Source organism: Echeneis naucrates, chromosome 5 (genome assembly GCF_900963305.1).
Source record: "Echeneis naucrates chromosome 5, fEcheNa1.1, whole genome shotgun sequence".
In the NCBI taxonomy this organism is placed as follows: Eukaryota; Metazoa; Chordata; class Actinopteri; order Carangiformes; family Echeneidae; genus Echeneis; species Echeneis naucrates.
This window is the reverse complement of record NC_042515.1, coordinates 24612372-24634260: the sequence shown is the minus strand read 5'-3', so window position 1 is coordinate 24634260 and position 21889 is coordinate 24612372. Positions and strand designations below refer to the sequence as shown.

At 39.3% G+C, this 21889-nt stretch overlaps 1 protein-coding gene across 1 annotated transcript in view; it reads left to right on the top strand.

The window, feature by feature from the left end:
- Nucleotides 1–21889, top strand: part of LOC115044266 (receptor-type tyrosine-protein phosphatase gamma-like) — a 451501-nt gene that overhangs the window by 74048 nt on the left and 355564 nt on the right. The window contains exon 2 of the mRNA XM_029503234.1: nt 16099–16218. Coding sequence (XP_029359094.1) covers nt 16099–16218 — 120 coding nt within the window. The remainder of the gene's footprint in view (nt 1–16098; nt 16219–21889) is intronic.

Sequence of the window (21889 nt, the reverse complement as noted above, 5' to 3'; positions counted from 1 at the left end):
ACTGTGAAAAGACAGTCTATTTCCTGTTTGACACTGGCCTCGACATGCATGTGTGAATACTTGTGTATTTTCTGTGTTTCCAGGCATTCCGTCTTTGTCTTATGTGACAGTTTAATGACACTCAAATCAGACAAATGTTCTCACATACTTTTGTGCTAATTGCGCTGTTGGTCGTTCTGTTGCATATCATAGCAGAGCCTGTTTTCGTCAGATTGTATTCGATTATATTACAACCTTGAACACCAACTTTTCAAACAAATTAAACTTGTTTTTAGAAGATGTATGGTTGCTCCTGCCACTGTTTATCTAATGCATTAGCCATTTCAATTTATTTCAGTTTTCCCATTATTACTTTACCAAAAGTCTTTCTGTGTAGTCAAAGAAAATCATAACCACAGCAGCACCAAATATAATAGCGCTTCCCCATACAGTCCGCTTCAGTGCTGTTGCCCAGCTCAAACAACCAAAAGGAGCATCGTAGATCGAGTGTATGTCAAGGAGAGACATTGCAAACACGAGTATCGGCTGCTCCCCACAGATTGCCCTTTCAAAGGCAAACTGATTAGATTTGAACACCCAACAGTTAGACTTTTAACTCCTAATTAAGCCACGTTTGCTCTGAGTGTAAGGCTTAACTGAGTTGTGTGACTTAACAGTGTCTACTGACTGACTGCACAATAATGTTTGCCTAATTAAAGCAGCGACTTAACCACAGGAACTAAAAAAATATAAGTAAAAAAACCCCAAAACAAAACAAAACACAGCTACAACTAATGGGACCCATTCACTGGTCTGAAAAGCCCAGCTTTGTGTAACATTCACCATATTGTCACTTTCAGCCCAGCGTGCATTAGCTGAAGCATCTTTTATATGTAAATTGCTCCATTGAGACATTTCTCTTCAGTGGAGACATCTGTCCAAGGCTACAGAGCACAGGAGACACCAGACAATGAACACATGGTGCCAGGGCTGTTCCTGAGCATTTTTGTACCTGGGGCCAGACCCCCCCTGCAACCACATGACCAAAACATAATACACATTTGGCTTTATCCTTCAGTTTAAATGTCAGCTACTCTGGGTCACAACTACCACTGAGGACCCAGAGGTCATGTCTGTTTGATTTAGTCTGGAAATTTGTGAGATTTACTGACCTGATAGGGGTCAGACCTTATCATAGGAATGTAATTTTACAGATAAAAGTCTATCCTGAAGAATCCAAATAAAACTAAAAGTGTTTTAATTTTATTTCTAACATCTGGGTACAGCAGTGTGATATATCAAAGATGAGTCCACCAAAATGGCTAACCAATTAATCAAAGCGCCACATCAAAATTCCAGAGTTAGCTTTTTTTTTGACAAATGTAAAATGTATCACAACAGACCAAGCATTGCAGTGAAAAAGAGGAGCCCTTTGTCAATAAATCATATGATATTTACATCATTACAATTCAGCAAAAATTACTGAAATTCGGTTGAAAAGCATATCTCAACTGGACCATCTGACACAGAATAAGAACATAATGATTATTATGTTGTCCTCACTACAGTGTAGCAACTACAGCTATACAACTAGCTAAACTCCACTTACTTATGACATTGCCTCTGCGGCGTTTTACAGTGTGGATTACTTTTACACAGAAACAGAGGGGAGCTGATCCAGCTAGCTTCTTCAAACTAGCAGGAAGTGAAGTATGAACATGTAACTCCATCAGTAGAGAAAACACATTTCAAAATAAAAGCGTGTTCAAACCTATGCCATAAAGGCAACACAATTGTTGAGCCTTATTCACTCAATATCACTATTAGAAATATGCTTAAACATGCTTTAACTTCCAGAATTCCCAAATATTTTACTGTGCTTTGATCAGATATCGTAAAGTAATTTTTTAAATACATTGTAACATCATCCAGTAATGTCAGTTTGTCTTTGGTGCAGCCCAAGTTCTGGAAAAGAAACATAAATGTCATTTTCACTTTAGAGATAAATAGACAAATATATTTTGAAGGATAAGTGTACAAGTAAGAAAATAAAATAGAAATAGTGTGGAAAAAAAGGTGAATATCTTAGCTGCACATGGCGGAATAGTTGCTAGTGCTGTCGCCCCACAATAAGAAAGTTGTGGGTCTTTCTCTGCGCAGTTAGCATGTTCTCCTTGTGCCTGTGTGGCTTTCCTTTGGTTTCTCCCACCTTCCAAAGACGTCCATGTTTGGGTTAACTGGTGACTCTAAATTGTCCATCGGTCTGAGTGTGAGTGTTGTCCAAGGTGTACCCTACCCTCACCCAGTGTGACTTGGGATTGGCTCCAGCACCCCTGCAACCTGGAAACTTTTAAGCGGTTGAAGATGAATGAATGAATGAACGAATCTTAGCTGCAATGTTTTGATACTCTAAATGAGAAACAGGGGCAACACAATGCTATGGGACACATGAGTTCGAGGGAAAATGTCAAATACATTGACATTTTGCTCAGCCTCTCGGCCAGACAATGTAAAGCCTGCAGGATGAGCATGTATCTGTGATATTAAGGTGTCATATGAGAAAATGGTGCGTTATTAAGAGAAAGGGGCCATTTCAATGAGAGCACACCAGAGTTGTAGATGCTTTTTGTCTCCACCCATATTCTGCAAAACGACATCTGTTATGGATTATTTTATATGCAGTGACCTTCAAGCCTACTTAGAAAAGAGAATGAAATAGATGAGAGAGAGTATGTCTCATTTCTCCTTCCTCACCCCTCATCTTTGGCAAATGCACAAGATGGGCTGGGAGATTTTTCCTCTCCCTTTTTCATGGGAAAGTGATGCCAACAAATCACCCCTGCCATTCTACACCAATCAACCAGAACATTACTAAAGATCATCCACAGTTTCCTGCTCTGAATACAGAGTGCTGGTTTCTTCTGGGTAAAGTTCAACAGGCCCGCACTCTACTCCATCAGCCTATCATTTAAGTCACAGCAAAACCTGGATTTCTTTTCAGCAGTGCTCAGTAGAACATCATGTACAGAAAGCAGAGATGGGTGGAAAACATTGCACTGAGTGCACACTACATCATTCACTACTTGTATCATTTCTTCAAGAGTGCAGCGTGGGAAGGTCCAAGCTTGGACTTTTACTTCTACGTTTATTGAGACTCATTACCTTGTGCTTCTCTATAGACCGTTGTATGATGCAGTGGCTGAGTAGTGTATGAGTGTAGTAGTGTAGTAGTGCTTAAACTCAACATGATGAGAATCTCTGAGAAAGACACATAAAAAAAAAAATAAAAAAAGGTTTAAAACCTATTGCAACATAAAATGGTTAGATTATAGTATCCAGTATTAGTTTAGAGTGAATAGTGGAACCATGGATCCAGTGCTAAGGACAGAGATTCTTATCTGAATGACCGCAGTTGAGCTTTGTATGTCTGTGGAAAAAACTCTGGAGGAAACTACTGTGGGAGAGCAAAATCTGCCAGAGTAAATATGTGATTTTGTCTTGGTCAAATTCTAGAGTTTTATATTGATAGAGAACCTTGTTCTTATGTTTACGTCATCCCTATTGTCTATCATCTAAACTTAGCCACTGTCATTGTTCATGCTCATGCTCATTTTTTTTTTTAACAATGTTGTCTTTTAAAATTAGTAAGTGTAACCGAATATGCTAACAAAATGGGTATTGAGCCTTTGACACACTGATGAATTTCTGGCATGCTCAGGTTTTATGAACTGGATGGCTCCTGGCTGCACCATATGCAAAAAATATTGTATTGCTATTATGTTGGCAGATACTGTATAGTGATTGCAATTACAGCTGGAATGGTCAGTTTTGTATTTTACATCTATTCATCCACGACTTTTACCCCTTATCCATGCAGGGTTGTTGGGCGTAGTCTGAAGTAATCCCATGTGACACCAGTCTGTTCCATAACAAACATGTCCAAACAACTTTTCACAGCTAATTCAGAGTCACCAATTAGAATAACTAATTCTACATTCACACAATTTATCTTTATTATAAAAATTGTTGCACCTGTGACTTGATTGTTGACTGCATCATATAAACCCAAATTCAAAGTCCCTGTCACTTAACGAAAAAAATCACAAGGAACACTAACATTAACAAAAGGTGTGGTTTAAAAAGTTGAATTTCTATTATGGCCACAGATAACAACACAGGTCTTTTTAAATCTAAGAAGATTACTACTTTAATTCTAGGGTTTGGTAATTTTTTTAGAAATACTTTTTGGTAATGTATCTTTTATATGTGATGAACTTTCTAATAGTAATCCACATCTAAATTATATAATCACCATAAAACACCTGTCTTCTGTGACAGTTCATTGCAGCTAGTCTTTGCATTTAGCATTTAACTGCAAAATTTATAGCCAGAAAAAAACAAATGAGTGAGCTTTTAGAGTGAGCATGGTTGTGTCAGTCTACAGTTGTTCTGTGCCACAGTATAGGTTACCTTGGCATGATTTAGAGAATTTTACCACCTTGTTGCGTCATTCCTCTGTCAGGTCACACAGTGATGACATCATCACAGGAGGTTTCATGTGCCTCTCTCTTGTGATCTGCAACTGGCGTAGATTCAATTCAGTGGTGGCTGCTACCTTGTGATGATGAAACCAGAAAATACTGTAGATGTCTGCAGTGAGCAGTTGTTGCTTCTTTTACATTGTCCTCCATTTTCTGTATGCTGAAAGCCATAGGCCCACATCGCTCTTCCTATTTTCTCTCTTCTGGAGTCATTCTTGCCAGCGTCTGCACAGTTTCTGTTTTTTATTTTTATTTTTTTTTTTTTGTTGTTTGTTCACTTCACAGCACTCCACAATTCATTATGCTTGCACATGCACTATTACTGATATTACTGACAGCCACACTCCATATTATATTTTGTTAATTTTTATGTTTTATTAAAATAATCTATCATCCGTTGTGTCCGTTTGTCATCTCCCAGGAATTGTGTTATGCCAAATAATCTTAAATGTATTTGTGTGTCTTCTGGCTACTAAGCTACTAATGTATAAAAAAACCTATGATGCCACATTAGCAGATATATTGATAATGATATATGGGGGGATGTTGAAGAGATACTGTAGATTAAAAGGTCCTGATGAGCTGAGCCTGCAGACACTGTTCATTAATAGTAAACACATTTTGAGCAAAACAAGTAGCCAGCAGATAGTTATACCTATTTGAATCTGATGTAGGACTGATATGACTTTCAACATAAGCTCGAAAAGAAAGCTTGGGTGACTGATGGTGGAGTAGGGGACTGCATTTGAGGTGTCCGCTTTGTGGCATTGTGTTTGGCCCCCTGGCAGCATGACCTTGTCTCACTGAACAGTGCCTATTAATTAGTCAAGCATGTGTTTGTGTGTTTGTGTTGCTGCTGGTAGCAAGGATGTGGATGAAGAGGAAGGGTGGGAGGAGAACGAGGTGCTTTGGAGGCAAGATATGTTTGCAAGGGCATTTTTGACAACATTAAAGAGGTCTTTGGGCTATATGTTGTGGCCAAGCTTCCTGTGTCTCCCCTATCCTCCTCACACAGCAGTGCCTCCCAGTGTTTCTGCTTCACAGATGATGACGCACCTTGCTGGATTTCATAGATCCTCTCTGTCTCTGTCTGCATGTGTGTGTTGTGAGTGTGCTGCTGTCTTTCTGTGCCCTTGGCCACGACACCAGAAAACATGAAGTCATGCTGAGCGGACTTTGTGAACGAGTGATTTCTCTTTGCTTTGCTCTGATCGACGTCCAGCCAGCCACAAAAAGCTGCCATCCCTTTCTGCAGTCCCTCAAATCACTCCTCCTACTCCTCTCTTACCCGGCACCCTCCCTTTTTCTCTTCACCAGTGCCTCCTTTTTCACTCCCTCTCAAGCTGCCGATGCTCAAAACACTTATGCGTTCACCTTCCATTCTCCTGCATCCTAATCCTGAACCCACCTTCATAATCTCAGTCTTTCTTCCTCTTCTCTTGGGCCAGATCTTGTTCTGTCAGCACAGCAAAAATGGCAGCCATGCTTCTCTTTCCATCAAAGACTTTAATCCTGAACAAGATGAAAAAAAATCATCAAAGTCCTTTAATTTAAATAAAATTACACTTGGATGTTAATGATCCACCGAGGAAAATTTTTCTGTAACCTCTGACCTTTGCCCCAATTCCTCCATTGTGTAAGAAAAACTTTTTAAATCAAGTTGCAATGACATTTCCTGTACATATTTTTGATCTTAATTATGCCATGACCTTCACAATGTAGAAAAACTGTACATCGGCCGACATTACAAGGTAATGGAAAAATCTTCCATACAAGTAGGGGTTGATTTTTTTTATTTATGAGCTCATATTACATTTACTGTACTCAAATATATACTATTATATACATTACCTGAGTGTTTGCTACTTTTTACTGCACTGTACTGAAATCCATTAGAATCGAATCATGCTTTGCACAGTTTTAAATCCATTCCATTAAAATTATGTTGGCATCAATTATAAAAATACAAGGTGATTATTAGATTTCATTAAAAATCACAGGAGGTAGAATGTCTCGTAGTGTATTAGTAAAAGAAATTACAACAAAAGAGGTTATGTTATAGAAGAAGTTATAGAAGAAGACAGTTATCCATAAACAGTGAATGTAACTTAACCTTAGTCCATCCTGACTATGATAAAACCCTGGAGTTTTCAACATAAAACATCCAAAAAAGCCTAAAAGTGTCTGTTCCAGGAACATAAAATTCTGCCGTAGTTTGAGAAGAGGACAAAATGCAGAGAAAGAGCAGGATTTAAAATCATCATTAGTAATAATCATTAGTGCAGCTTTAGCCTGATTAAAAAAAATTGAATACTAGTGCTGGCCTAGTAGCTGTGCTGCTAGTGAGGTTCCTACTTTTCCAAATGAACAAGTTCCTTTTTGGAAAGTCCTACTTAAGATCTTACCTGTGAAACCATGCCCTGCTACTACTCTCATGTTCACTCCACCTTTAACAGAAGTGTGATGTTTGTTTTTTATAATGCTGGCTTTGATTTCTACACACAGTTGGCACAACATGCTCACTCAAAACTCAATATTTGTACATTTACATATTGCTGCTGAAATGGAGTAGGGGCTGCAATCAAAAACAAACAAATCATCAATAAATACAAAAATGAAGAGATGTTGTTTTATTGTTTTACAAAGAGTCTATTGTTCAACTCATGACTCCAAGCAAGTGAGAATCAAAAACTTGCAGCTTTCTCGCTAGGGAGCTGCTGGTGGAGCTTTAGATTCTATCCCATTTCGTTAACTCTCACCCCATCACCCCAACACTATCACACATGGAAACCCCTCCCCCTCCCTGCACCACCTCACACTTTTCAGTGCCAAGGTGTCTGGTTAGCTACCAGCAGGCTGCAGGATGACCATTACCCCCAGCCTGTCTCCTGCCAGCATGCGGTAGCACAACAGCTGCTGCGATAAAGCTGTGCCGCTCATCCACGCTGTAGGAGTTAAGGCTAGCTTTGCATCAAGATGTGTGTGTGTGTGTGTGTGTGTGTCCTTCAGGACTAAGAGCATTGAAGGACAATATAAAGAATGCTAATGAAGTGAATCACCAGAGCAAGGGCTGATTGGGAGAGCGCTGGCATGCATAGACTCAGTTTTCTGTGTATGTTCATGTTTGAGTATGTGCTTTTCCTGTGCATTTGCTCTTTCTCTCTCTCTCTCTTCGAAGTCAAGCGAAGAGAGCACAAGTGAGAAGTGGGCGAGCCAAGGTTAAGTACAGGAACACAGTGATGGGCTGTGCATTTTAATTAAGGCTTGAGCAAACACTCTGCAATTCCCCTAAATGGCCCCCTGTGATGGATGACAGGAACCAGTGTTGTCTATTTTTCTCCTCAAGAGGAACTTTCGTGCAGCAGCAGTGTGCAGACACAAAAGGCCTGACAAGCCAAAGTCCCTGCTCCTGGAGTTTATTGACTGAATCTGTACATGATTAGTGAGTGGTAAAAGTGTGTTACCTTGGTACAGATTTCTGTTGCATCCACTATGCACTTTTTCTGTGTGTGAGCATGCACACATTTATGTGCCCCACAAAACAACCACCGGACATCTAAAAAGGCCAAGTTTTCACTCGCTATACACTCTGCTGGAGCCAAATAGCTGTTTCTGCTTCTCACACTTTGTGTTAAAAATCTTTCAAATTCCACAGATGTGTTGATGTGTCATGTCATGTGTGTTGCGTGACTGGATTTTGACAATTAAATGGACTTCTTTTGTTTGCTGGGAAGACATTTTTTTGTGCCACCAGTGACACTTCTAGGTTCCAAGAGACAAGAGTATTTGAACATGGATATCTCCTTAAATTAAGTTTGTGTTACCCTTTTAATCAACTAAATCAGTGTCGTGTTAGATTCTACATGGACATGATTTATAGCCATACTAGTCCACAGCTTTGTTTTTATGGTTATCTTGATGAAGATGCAATAATTTGCCTTCATTGCCATTGTGACCAGATAGTTAATGCAGTCTGTAAAATGGCTGTTCTGTGTGTTGTTGACCAACACAATGTAGAGTAACCAAAACAGGCAAAATGGCAGCAAGTGAAGAGAGTCCATAAACTCAAAAATACAAGGGGAGAAGGTGACATACATCCAGGTGGGGCACACAAGCACATAACAAAACTAGACAAAAACAAGATGTAAAGAAACCCCAACAGATCCAAAGTAAAGAATAGTAAAGTAAAACATAAAATAACAACAATGATAAGAAAAGAAATCCATCAAGAAACACCTGATGTTAAATTACTGCCTGCCTGAGCTTGGTGATGGTGGAATATACTAAGAACTAAGAACTAATTATACATGTTTTTTTTTTTTTTTGCCCATATGTTGAATGGATTTTTATTCCTGGTTTATTTTATACATTTTATGTAAAGGGAATTTTCATATTTCTAGTTATGTGTAGTTGTGCTCACAGTCATTTTCTTTTTTGTTTCAAAAACACATTTACAAATACATTATAGTGAATCATGTTTCAAAAAGGCTAAAATATGCCGTGTTTGTAAAACCTACATCTGAAAGTAACCTTCAAATACTGTAGAGTAAAAAGTCAAGCATCTCTCTGAAGTGTCCGGGACTGGGATCATGAAGCATTTCCCTTGTAAAAGATCATTGATTTCTTTTTTCCATGAGCAGATCGCTGGAGGGGAAAACTTTTTCTCTCTGCCTTGATAAGGGTATTTTCCTTTAAAGTGGCTACAATGAAATGAAAACACTCTACAGAGTTGTAAACTGCTGCGCTGCAGCTGAATCCGACCGGTCTCTCCTTGATTTCACAGGGGAATTGTGGTGGTAGCAATAACCCCAACAGCCTGCGTTCTGCTCTGGGATGTTGCTTGTTGAAACAAGAAACATATTGGTGTTACAGAAAGAGACCATTTTAATATGTCTGATGAAGGAAAATTAAATGTGGGTGCGGAGTGTGGCTCTGTTTGTGTGTGTGGTGTGGATACTTGAGCTGGATATTGAACCTGAATATATATTATTATGAGTGAAAATCATTTCAAAGACTCTCAGCTCTTTGTGTACAGAAAAACACAGTAACAGTTTGAAGCACAAATTTCTGCAAACCTTTACCAGTCTGGCGTTTTAGCAAGAGGACACTTCATACATTTCCATATATATGACTTGAATGCTCTATACCTTCTTTTCTGTCCCTGCTTTTTGCTGATGCATATAAGCTCCAACTGGGGGGGGGTTCAAATTGAGAGGGTAGAAGGGCAGAGGCAATCGCGGGACAATAAGAACTAATAACTGTAAAACATATACAATAGTTGATATTATTTTCTAAAGGGATTATATCATCACCTGCAGTGATGTTTAACAGTAAAACAATGCTGCTCCCATAGTGCTGTAGTTTGTAGATGTCCTATGCCTTTGTTATTACTTTTTGTAATTGAAATAGAAAACATTTTATCGAAGTTGTGCTAGGAAACAGTATGTAATAGCCATAGGTGTCATGTTGACTAGTTACTCTTATGAATAATAATCGGGGCTCAATAAAAAATGAACTGATGGCCATTGGAATGTCACTGCCCGTTTCTGCCACGTCACCACCATCACTTCATTGTAAGGTAACACTACTGGTCTGGAGCGTTTGATTACATTGATTACACTGAGTCTTCCTCAGTGTATAAGGATTCCCAGATGTCATGCAAACAACAGCAGGAAGCAGTGGAAAAGTGAGTCAGGGTGTCTACGACAGATGGGAAAGAGGAGCTGTGAGCTAATGAAGAACATGGGGGTGACCGAAACAAAAGTCAGAGCTGAGTTACGGTTGGGCCACTTTTTTTTTTTTTTCTAAAACAGAGCAAGTCCAGCAGAGCTTTAATTGGATATCTGATGGAACTGAGCTAGCAGCTCTGCTAACAGAGGCTCTGTGGTGGAGTGTCAGCATGGAGCTATAGCCCTGCTGTTTATTGTGTTACATTACTGTTTGTCAGCTCTAAATATCTTGTTAGGGTCCGTATCAGTGGGGCTGGGCGTTGTGTTTACTGCCCATGCAGAGGGATAAATCTTGCTCATACCCACTGCCATTTCCTCTTATCTAGCTTGCTAATGCTAGCATCACCAGCATCTCCTGAGGCTGGCCAGTGCCCCACGGTTTGATGGTATTGTATGGCGGCATCATACTAAAGAAAAGAACAATCTGGTCTTTAATAAAAGTGTCTTTCCAAGGGATTTCACTATAGAAGCCATGCCCTCACCTCTGTCCTCTGTTCTCTCTGTCCTCGGACTCATCAGTCTCTTTATTTTCTGTTCTGTTTGCTTCTTTAGCTGCGACTAAGCAGATACCTTAAGAGTTTTATGCTGATTCTTTAATTGAGGACAGCAACAAAATGTCTCTAAATAGCTTTGACACAGACAAACTATGATATATTTCTTGAGTATAAATGAACTAATACCCTTTGGCACAAATATGAACGGGTACCACCCGGGGGCAACTCCACTGGTTGTGAAAAGTAGGTTATTTTCTAGTAGTCTATGTGAAAACAACTCCACTTCTCACTTAATTTATTACCTCATTGAACATTTCCTAAAGACTTTATGATCCCACTCTCTACTTTCAAGTCTTCTTCAATACAGCATGAATTATGGTCTCATTTAGAAGTAAATAGATAATAAAGCAAAGTATATATTAGACATGGAGCAGGTCAGATACACTCTTCACTCCTCCTCAACTCCACCTTCTCATCCGAAACATGCTCTCTTCTCGTTTACAAGAAAAAAAATAAGATGATCTTTGTCAAAATTTAATAATTGTCGATAGTTGTTTTTGGCTCTGGTCCAGATAGGATAGTGATGTCCAAATTACAACCTGGAGGCTTTAAAATGGCAGTTCACAAAGCAATGGGTTCTCTTTCATCTAAAGTGACCAATGCTTGTGAAGTATTGACAAAATTGTGTCCTTTCTGCAGACAGCAAACCCATCATATTGATATCATTTTGTGCTGATAGCAGCAGCTCTGCCTTCCTCTAATTCTTGCCTCTTTGGAGCTAAGAAATTTGTGCAACAGTATGAATATCCAAGAAATCAAACTTCTAACAGTCTCCACAGCGCTCATTCTCTTTGTTTTACCACAGTTTATTTGGTCTCTGTGAAGAAGAACAACAGCTAAATGCTTTTAATGTTAATATTTACACACAAACAGCATCGTGCAGATTATTGTGTCTAATAAAATATTTCCCCTTGACAACATCACAGCCTCTATGTCTTGCTTTTCTCCTCTTCGACTCCTCTTTCCTCACAGCCTGACAGTGGGCCTCTGTTCATCTTCCATCCTCTTCTGCTGACTGGTTGCCATGCGGCATGCTGTCACCATCAGTGACCCGGTAACAGTTGCTAGGAGAGGAGTGTAATTTTGTCGCTCATGTTTAATTCCTCTCCTACTCACCCACCCCACATTCTCTCCAGGTCTCCTTAAGCCTGTCTCTCTGCTTTTAGTTCCCCATCTTATACTTGTCTGGTACCCCCCCCCCACATCTGTCATTCCTTCTCTTCCTCATCTCCTTCAGTGTCCTTCACCTCTGGTTTAAATCCACCCAACACCTCTTTACCCTGTCGCTGATTTAAACATTGTTGTCCTCTTGGTAGGAGACTGAAATAGATTCAATCGGGATCCGTCCACTCTCTGCAATGGGGCATCAACTGAAGATAAATAAAGTAGCCTAAATAGCTGGACACATCTGAATGGCCAGATGTGATTGGGGTAAAAGGGAAGAGGAGTTCAGGGAGGAACTGAAGGAAGTAAAAGGAGACAGACGGATAAAAATAAAAGTAAACATAAAGAATGATAATATATAACTTGATTATCATCATGCCAATCCTGAATTTAAGACTCAGTCACTGTGCAAGTTACTCGGAACACCAACTGTGCCGTGAATAGTTTCTGAAATCCCATTGAAATCATTATTTTCTTTTCTACCTTTGATTTAACCAGTTTTTTAAGTGTGTGAAGTAACCAAAAAATATTAAATTGAAACAAAACTAACTGAGTCCTTCCGGGCTCATATTTTTAAGTTTTTTGAAAAATAAATGAAATGCGGCTTTTATTTTCCAATGATAGAAAAACTGCAGATTTTTCTATTTTGTATCATTTATAATTTTCAAAATGTAATATACAGTTACAAGGGTTAGGGTGGGTTAGGGAGTAGCGGCAGAAGATGAATGAATGAACTTCTCAGGAAACCTGAGTATTGCACATTGATAGGCCTATAGGCCCATCTTTTAATTCATAGTCCCACGAGCAAAGCCATCCCCCCCCTTAGACTAAAACATAAATATGATTTCAACTTTTACTAGATTCAGAATCTTAAAACAATTAAATGTTATGCAACAGATTTTTGTTTTAACAGAGAAGTATTTGATGAAAATCTGATGTCTCAGACCATAAAACAGACTCAGGCTTAGTAAGGCATTAATGTTGAGGGGAATCGGGCTATGATGCTATAGAGACATCTGGGAAAGCCTTTGTTGTCAGGACTTGAGTGAAGGACAGCGATACTAAGAGGTTTTTGATGGTCAGAGAGGTCAGGTGTGTGTGTGTGTATGGTGGGCGGCTAAAGGAAAGCGCAAAAGACAAATTGATGAAAAGCCACTGAAAGAAACACAAGAAAGGAAAATGGGGGAGGGAGAGAAGAACACGTGTACAGGGAGGATGAAGGGGTTAGGGCGGGGGCTGTGCATAATTACATTTTCTGTTCTGAGCAGTATTGGGAATCAATAATATAATTCATAGAAAAGCCATAGAACTGTCTCCCATTGGCATTTGCAAGCATGAGCCATGGCTACATCCCAATGAATTAAGACAAGAAGGCGGGGGGGAGCAGTGTGTGTCATTGAAATGAAGACTTATCCTTTGTTCATCCTGAGCCATTAAGTCTTTCCCACAATGCCTTTCAAAAAGCTGGGTGCTTTGAGCTTCCGCTACGAGGTGATTGATGCCTGCTTTCAGGTTTAGCTAGCTTTCACATGGAGATGGCCATACACACACACACACACACACCTTGTGTTCACATAATTACAGCTGGTCGTTGTGAGGTCAGATGTGAAATGGCAAGTTGCAACTTCCTGATGCTGCCATAACTGATTTTGAGTTCCCAAGGAACAGCACGTATGACAAGATTATAAACAAGGGAAACTCAAAAGAGAGCGCTTTAGATTTTTGTTTATGTATGGTCACAGTTGCACACGTGATGGATGGAGATGCTCATATGTTTCATATTTCTTTGAGATGGAATATTATTAAATTAGGTTTTTATTGTTTTGTTTTGTTTTGTTTTTTTTTTCGTCGGGGGGAGGGTTTCTTGGGTTTTGTCAAAGTTTTTCACAGCTGTGGGCAGTATCACGCTTCGAACATCTACAGCTCATCAGCATGTAATTTAAATAAAGCCTGGACACCCCCATTCCTTCCTGCTGAGTGTGCATGGTTGTAAAGAGAGGAGGGAGTGAAAGGCTTATCATCCTCTTGGATATGAGCTCAGTCAGATTGCAGCCCTACTTAAGTCTGGAATGGCGAGTCTAGTAGAACAGCATGCAATCAGTGCTACTCATGCTCACACATTAGCAGGAACAACAAAAGTCACAACTATAAAGTCACAAAGGGCAGAACCTGAAGATCTGAGAATGACTGTTGACTCAGGAAAACCTAAATACAGTGATATTTGATGCTCGAGGCGCACATCTATCCTTCATGATTAAGACCTTTCTATTTCAAGTTGAAATGCCTGCTGGGAAGCAGGTCTATGACATGAATGAAAATAATCTCATGAATAGCATATGTGCAATGCAATCCTTGTGATAACCTTTTTATCACAAGAACACATCCCATTTTTATGTATACTATCAATATAATCAGCAGGGAAATGCATGTAAAAAGTAATCAATAAAATACTCATACACACACTTTTATTCCTCTTGATTTTTTCCTGTATTCTGGTCGAGGTGGCCTTCATCAGGTTTAAAGGAAACACATATATATTTCTCTCACCATGTTTTGTTTTGTTTTTGCTCTGTGAAAGAGCTGTCAAAGGCCAAAAGAGCACAGTGAAGCCAGTGGGAGAGAATCTGTCAGAAATATTGTCCTCCTCTTTAAAGAGGCCAAACGCTCCATCTCTGGCTTTTCTTTGGTGAGGATAACGACAGTCTCTGAGCCCAAGAGGAGGCGATTTAAAGTTTCACACATTTCATTCCCAAATGAAATGCATGAGAAATGTTGCTCTGCTGTAATGCATCCGACTGGTATAAACATCAAGATATTTACCAGAATCCGGCTGCTCCATGCACCCAAAATCTTTCTATTTGATACCGTTGCAAATGATTTTTGCAGACTTATGGAAGCTGAGGGCTTGCCATTAGCATTTTTTTTATGTTGTTTTTATGTTTTTTATGTTTTACTTTTAGTGCATCAACTTGTTTAACAAATCACTGATTGATCAATCTCCACGGGTCAGAAACACGGGTCTGATAAAAAAGGCCTGAACTTGGATCTTTGGACTTCTCTATTCCTCTGAAGCTGTTAGCATAAATCGTTTAAGTCCTGGAAGTGGGGCCTCCATTCATGAAACATATGGCAGATGCTGTGCTGGATTGGGAACTGGTGAATTTGGAGACTAAGGCAACGCCTTGAACTCAAATTACTGAACCATTTCTATTGTGCGGAGAAGCCATGGTTTGCTTGTTCTTGTTCTCGTATCTTCACTCTTGACGATTTCCATCACATCAGCTTCAGCACAAAATGTTCACCTGCTGCCTCATATATCCCACCTACTGACCGTTGCCATGGTAACCAGATCATAAATGCTATTCCCTTCACCTGTCATGGTGGTCAATGGACTGAAAACACTGAATATTTCAACAGTATGCATTGTATCAATGAAGAAAACATCTCTACTTAATAACTTATCTGAGAGCATTGTCAAACCTTTCACTGCTTGAGGGTATATATCTGCTGCCCTTGGTAACAATGGTTTTTAGGATTATCCCTCTTTTAGAAGGGGTCCAAACAGAATCTCAAATACTGGCCTCAACTCTAACATATGTGGAACAGAATCCCATTTAACATAGTCATTAACAACATAACAGAGAGTTTAAGCCTCTAGAGGTCTGTGGTCTTGGTGCCTTGTTGATCATCACACAGGTTAACAGTCGTGTAATATTTAACTGCAAAGTATGTGCATGCATTTAGCTTGTCTTATCTAGACCATTCATATAGTAGGAGGAAGTTAACAGTATTAGGCATTGTACACTTTAATATGTACGCATAAGTAAAATATTGCCTCTCAGTGTAAGTGAATAAAAGACCCCATTTTCATAAATGATCAGAGCAAAAAAAGTTGAAGCAAAAACAAAAACTGAATAAAAACTGTTTAAGGCTTCTGGTCTTGGGTTGCGCTGTTAACCTTTTATTCCTTCTGTGCATGTTATTATGAGGCAGCTGGCTTGATAAGGCAGCTGAGGACACAGTTGGCTGTCATCCTGCCCAACAAATATCCAGCCAGGGCTACGAAGTGCTGCTGAAACTATGCTGCTGTTCATGCTGACCCGCCTGTCCCCATCTTCTTCTCCCCCACAGCACTGACAGGAAGCCAGGCCGAGTCCCACGTCCCTTTTCAAGACCTTCCTCACGAAGCTATGGCCGATGCTACACGAGCCCGTAGAGCTGCCACCGAGGAGACCTACTGGGCTTACTCAGGTGTGTTTATGTGTGCTTGAGCATTTCTTGGTTTGTGTTAAACTTGGAAGGGCTGTAAAATTTCAGGACTGTCAAAGATCTGCAGAGTGATGAGTAGCGCTATGTATCTGGAGATAACGTTCCTCCATTTTCAGATTTGAATTCTGCCAACATGCTGAAACAGTTGGCAGCTGTAGTGGCTGTGATCAGATAGTCAATGGATAGCATGTTGTACCCACTGAACGAGAACTTATGCAGTTATTTACTTTGTGTCATTCCAAACCAATAATATCCTTAGCTTGAAGCCTTTGAGATACACATTACACATTATACTTTTTGTCCTAATGACTTTGTGTTTGTTTGTTTGTTTTTTTAGTGCTTCTACCTACTGGAGCCAAGTAAAGTGTTAGTATGTAGGAGTATTTAGAGACGTCACTCTGGATGTCACTAGCTATAGATGCAGGAAAAATACAAAGAATCAGCAATGAGGTAGTCAAAGAGTAAGACTGATCCAAGTCTCACCCAATTTTTTTTGTGTATACAGTGTATACGTCCAGTGTAAGTGTATACAAAGAAGTCACTTCCACATGTTTGTTAGATAAATTCTCAATTCTACAATCATTCTCAACCTTGGTGCAATAATGCTCTAAAGCTCTATTACCCTTTGGAAGTATTATACGCTTCTTGGGGCTTAACACTGTTACAGAAATTCTTCAAAGAAGATAGCAGATCTTTAGAAATATCTGAAACATTTAAATATAACTTACAAAACTATCATTCTTGCTAACACTCAACATCTGTCCCAGAATAAGGTAATATATTAAGCCCAAGGCACCAAGTATGGTGCACTCAAATAGTTTTACTAAAAATGCCAGATTACAGAGCAAACTCTGATGTCTAATGGCTGATGTCTGACCACAGACACTGCACACACATCTTAATTACTTTGCTTTACATACCCTGCTTCCCCCTCTACACGTCGATGTTGTTTTACCATGCCACCCCCCTTTTTTCATATGAGGCCTAAACTTCATCCTATTCATTCTTGTCAAGTCTGTTATCAGCCTCGTTCTCTCAGTTACGTGCCATACATGTCAGCTGTAATTCTCTCTTAGTGCAGTTTGACAGTTGCTTGTATTTCATCATCATCAATCTGTTGCACTGAGTTTCTCTTTCTATCAGAACTATTGACGAACTGTATAGCTACTGCCAAGAAAACTATTGCAAAACCCTTCCTGCTTCACATTAGAAAGTCTCTTACTTTGGAAGACAAATGTAAATGGCCAAACAAAACTCAAAAACAGAACAAAGCATAAAGATAATTTGGAAAACACATCAGGGGTAGTGATAGTTTTTCAAATGGGATAAATTAAGCAGATGTATTGCTGTGTTGATGATGTTCACCATATCTTGTTTCGTTTCTTTCGAGAGGTTAAATGTTTTTTTGTTTGTTTTTTTTATGCCACTGAGACTTACACAAAGTGCACAATCGTGAGGATTGTGGAGGCTTTAATGCGAAACATCAACACAAAGTGTAGTTTTACTGTAATAGTGCAGTAAAAGCAGGTTCATGCAGGTTCATGGTTCGATATTAGAGATCTTAGTAATTGGCCGGTCTTAATGGGCACAGTGTGGGGGGAAGCAGTGTGATTTAGAGCATGCAGAGTGTGGGTGTGTGTTTTAAGAGTGAAAGCAATTATGTGCCACTGTTAATGCAATATGTTTGTCTTCCTCTTTTTTTCTCTCTCTTTTTAAAATTTCTACATCCTTCCTCAGCCACTCTACTCCTAAGCTCTCTACTCCTTTGGCCTGGAGGCATCTCCAGGCCTATTTTTTTATTGTACCAGTGCTTCAGAAAAGAAAAAAAGCCACTTCCGCTGTCCCTTTGGAGCCTTTAGTTTTTCTGAGCGGCAGCATTAATCTTTCACCATGCAAGTGACGCAGGCCTCAGGCCACAAATGCTCTTTTAGTTTATTTATTTCAATATTTCCGCTCGCTTGTCTAACCCTAATTGGTCACCCATCGTGCTTGCGAGAGTGTGGAAGCATGTGGGTAAAAACAGAGCCAGTGACAGTTTCACTTCGTGTTGCAGCCGCTGATGATAAAATCTACCGATGCTCTCCTGCTGTCCCCACACTCATGTCTGGTCTCAGCAGCTCTTACATAAGATGCTGATGCAACAGTGGGCAGAATCCAGGCAAGAGAGGAAAACAATGGAATGGTGGATTTTTCTGTCAATGTAGAAACAGAGGATAAAATTTAATGCAAAGTGTTTTTTTTTTCTGTTTGTTTGTTTTAAAGACCATCAGGGTGGATGATCCAGCCAAAAGATCACATGATGATCAAAAATTCGAACTGCTCCTGTTTCCACTCAGATTTTACTGTGAAAGTCACTGGATACAAATTTACTGACATCAGGCTACAAGCAATGTCACGAGAACCATTTTTTTTTTTTTAATTGAGTCTTTGTTTTAACAGCTCTGAGGGGTTTATGTAGGATGTGGCATTGACCGAAGAGCATGGCCCATTCTCCTTACCACCCTTTCTCTATGTCTCACACTTTCCTGTATACCCTGACTGATGCGTATGTTTCTACTTGGATGATTTTCTATTTATGACAATGAAAAGCAGCAGCTAAACCAAACTGAGCGTTGTGTTCTACCAATGGGTCAATCTCCTTTGTTTAATCACTATGCAACTCCAACACACTTCTGACAGCCAGCTGCTCAGAGTGAGAGTGTATGCAGATGTCAGTGTTGCAAGCATTAATTGTACGCATTTATATATCTTAAACTACGGCAGGGCAAATTATATGTAACATAAATAGAGCAAATAATGACAATGACTTGATACATTCATGGGAAAATGTATACAAAGACACAGGGTGAATGCATCATTGTCCATCAGTAGACCCTCCTGCATGGTAGCAGTAAAAAGAATGTCATTTTCTCAAATGTGGGTTGGTAGTTTGATGATGAGCTCAACCATATATGGATTTTTAAGTGATTGACAAAGCTAATGTAAGTTTTAAATATAGGGAAAATGCAAATTTCACATAGCCGACCTTAATTATACACATAAAGAGACATTATACCAAAAAAAGAAATAAATGAAATATGAGGCTTCTGGGCATCAGTCACTTTCCTCAATCGTTCAGCCATGCTTGAACATGAGGAGGTGAATGAGATGAATGATTTTTGTTTTTCTGACTGTGTGATTGGGAAGGATGACCTTCGTCATCTGTGTTTTAGCATCTTCTTTGGTTTAGAGGGCGAAGTAACAGAAAATGAATTCCAGCTCAGTTCATTTCTCCTGTTGCTGAAAGAACTGAGCTGCTGGACATCAGAAGTACAGTGGGCTTCTGACACACACACAAACACAGACAGAGAGATGTACACATTCTTTTTCCTTCTGGTTCATCGCTCGCTTCTGGTTCTCCACTCCAAAGTTCCCCAAACTTCCATCTGTGCTAATTAGCTTGTTTGAATTGTGTCCTCCTGAGGTCTGACAAACTCCAATCAAGACCTCAGCAGGCGATTGCTGTTCTGCCCTCTGCCTGATCAGAATGGAAGATTAACACACTGCTGCCAAATCAAGTGTTATCTGGGAGTGACCCTGCAGAGAAAAAGAGACAAAGGAACACAAAGACTGAATCTTTTCACGTGGAGGGTAGTTGGTGTGTGCCTTACTCCAAGAAGCAAATCATTAAAAACCCATACATAAAATATAAACCGGGAATAATTTCTCTAATAGCAGCATATGATCCAGAATGGAAATTCATGATGAGTAATACAGTAATTTTATTCAAGGTCATCTCTGTTGAGTGCTACAGCTAAATGACAGACTGTTGATTAAGTGTGTTGAGAATATAACTCAACACTTTCCAAAATTTATTAATACAAATTTCAGTGTGTAACTGATAAAACAGCAGTTGAAAATAAAGATGTCCTTGATAGCGATAGGTCCCAGTTTGTGGTCTGAGGGGGTAACAGGAAGGTATTACTGGTGGGCTGGTAAATCGTTTGCAAAACTCCAATTTCAGCCTATATATATATATATATATATATATATATATATATATATATACAGTATATATACCAGTTCTCCAGCAGCGAAGAACATTAAATCATACAAGCAGATTATTTGCAGTTCATCTCTGTAGGTCGCCTTTTTTCTGCCTCTGAAGGTGAGTTTGTGGTATCTGGCACCAAGATGTTAGCTGCTGGAAGTTGTACTTCATAAACATTTACTGAACCATCTTTGCAGTGTGGGAGGGAGCAACATCCTGCTGAAAGAGGCTACTGTCATTATGGGATTATGTTTTCATGAAAAGTTGGACCTATTCAGCACCAATGTTAAGGAAAGTGATAGATAGCATCCACATGAAAGTTTTCTGGCTGAATATTACACATTACACTTCCTCTCACATTCTCCTTCAAATAATGCATCCTGCCATGTACACACACCTAGCCATCCACATAATTAAAAAGGAAGCTTGATTCATCAACACTAACTACCTTCTTCCATTGCTCTATGGTCCAGTCCTGATGTTCAAGTATCATTTGTAGGAAGAATCCTTGTCAAAGTCACTCACATCCTTACAGTTGACCACTCTTTTGAGATTTTCATGTGGCTTGTGGTTTTGAAATATTTGAGAACCAATGCTGTACATGTCAACATGTGATGAACAGCACTTAATATCTAAAGCTCATTATACAAATTAGAAATTCATATCCTAGTATGCGCAGTTTTCCTACAGAGTAATTACACCGCTAATCAAGATTTATGGGTGCATTATCCATACTGTCATTCGGTAATTATTGATTTCAAGTGATGGTGCCATCAAGTGACATTGTAATCTGAGGAATCAAAATGGTTATCATGTGAGTTTAACTTTAAATATATGAACTGTGAGTCATTATGAGGCTGAGTCATTAACCTCATTGGAACTCCACTGGCCAAAGCTTTGCTGTATAAACCATATAATACAATAAACCACCGTTACTGTGATATATGTTTCCCATTCCGTATAATTGTGAGAGCTTTGATGTATGGTCGCCATCCTTTGCAATGGGATTCCTTTGTCACTCTGTGTCACTGAGGTCACACTCTTCATTGGCTGCTGAAAAATTCTGTGCGAGAGAGACGCTTTAAAAAATCTTAATTTTCCTATTCATGCTATGACCCATATGATGTCGATAAAATAATCCCTTCCCCCTCATCACACACAAACATGCACTCGATTGGAAATTAATTTTCAAACCTGCACAATGTCAAGGCTCACTATTGACGTGTGAGACAAAGCTAATTTGCATGCCCCTTGTCGATCTGTTTTACCATTCAACACCAGCTGCCATCAGAGAGCTCTCAGGACTCTGCAGCTCTAAAGTGGGTGAATGAAGATGGAAGCTGATGATATGTTGTACAGTCATTTTACTTACAAGGGAAAACTATTTTATTAGCCTGACAGTAAGTGTGTTGTTGTTTTTTTCTTTGAAATCCCTATGCAACCAAGCATTACACTCACAAATTGTCAAAGCCCGTTTGTTTGAAACACGTTGCTTCTTTGTGGAAGTGTTTGTAATTAATAAAAATACATTTACATACATATTTGAACACTCACAAGACCAAATGTGAATTAATCAGCAATACAAAACTGCAGATTAATCCACATTTACTGAGCCCCTGCTTC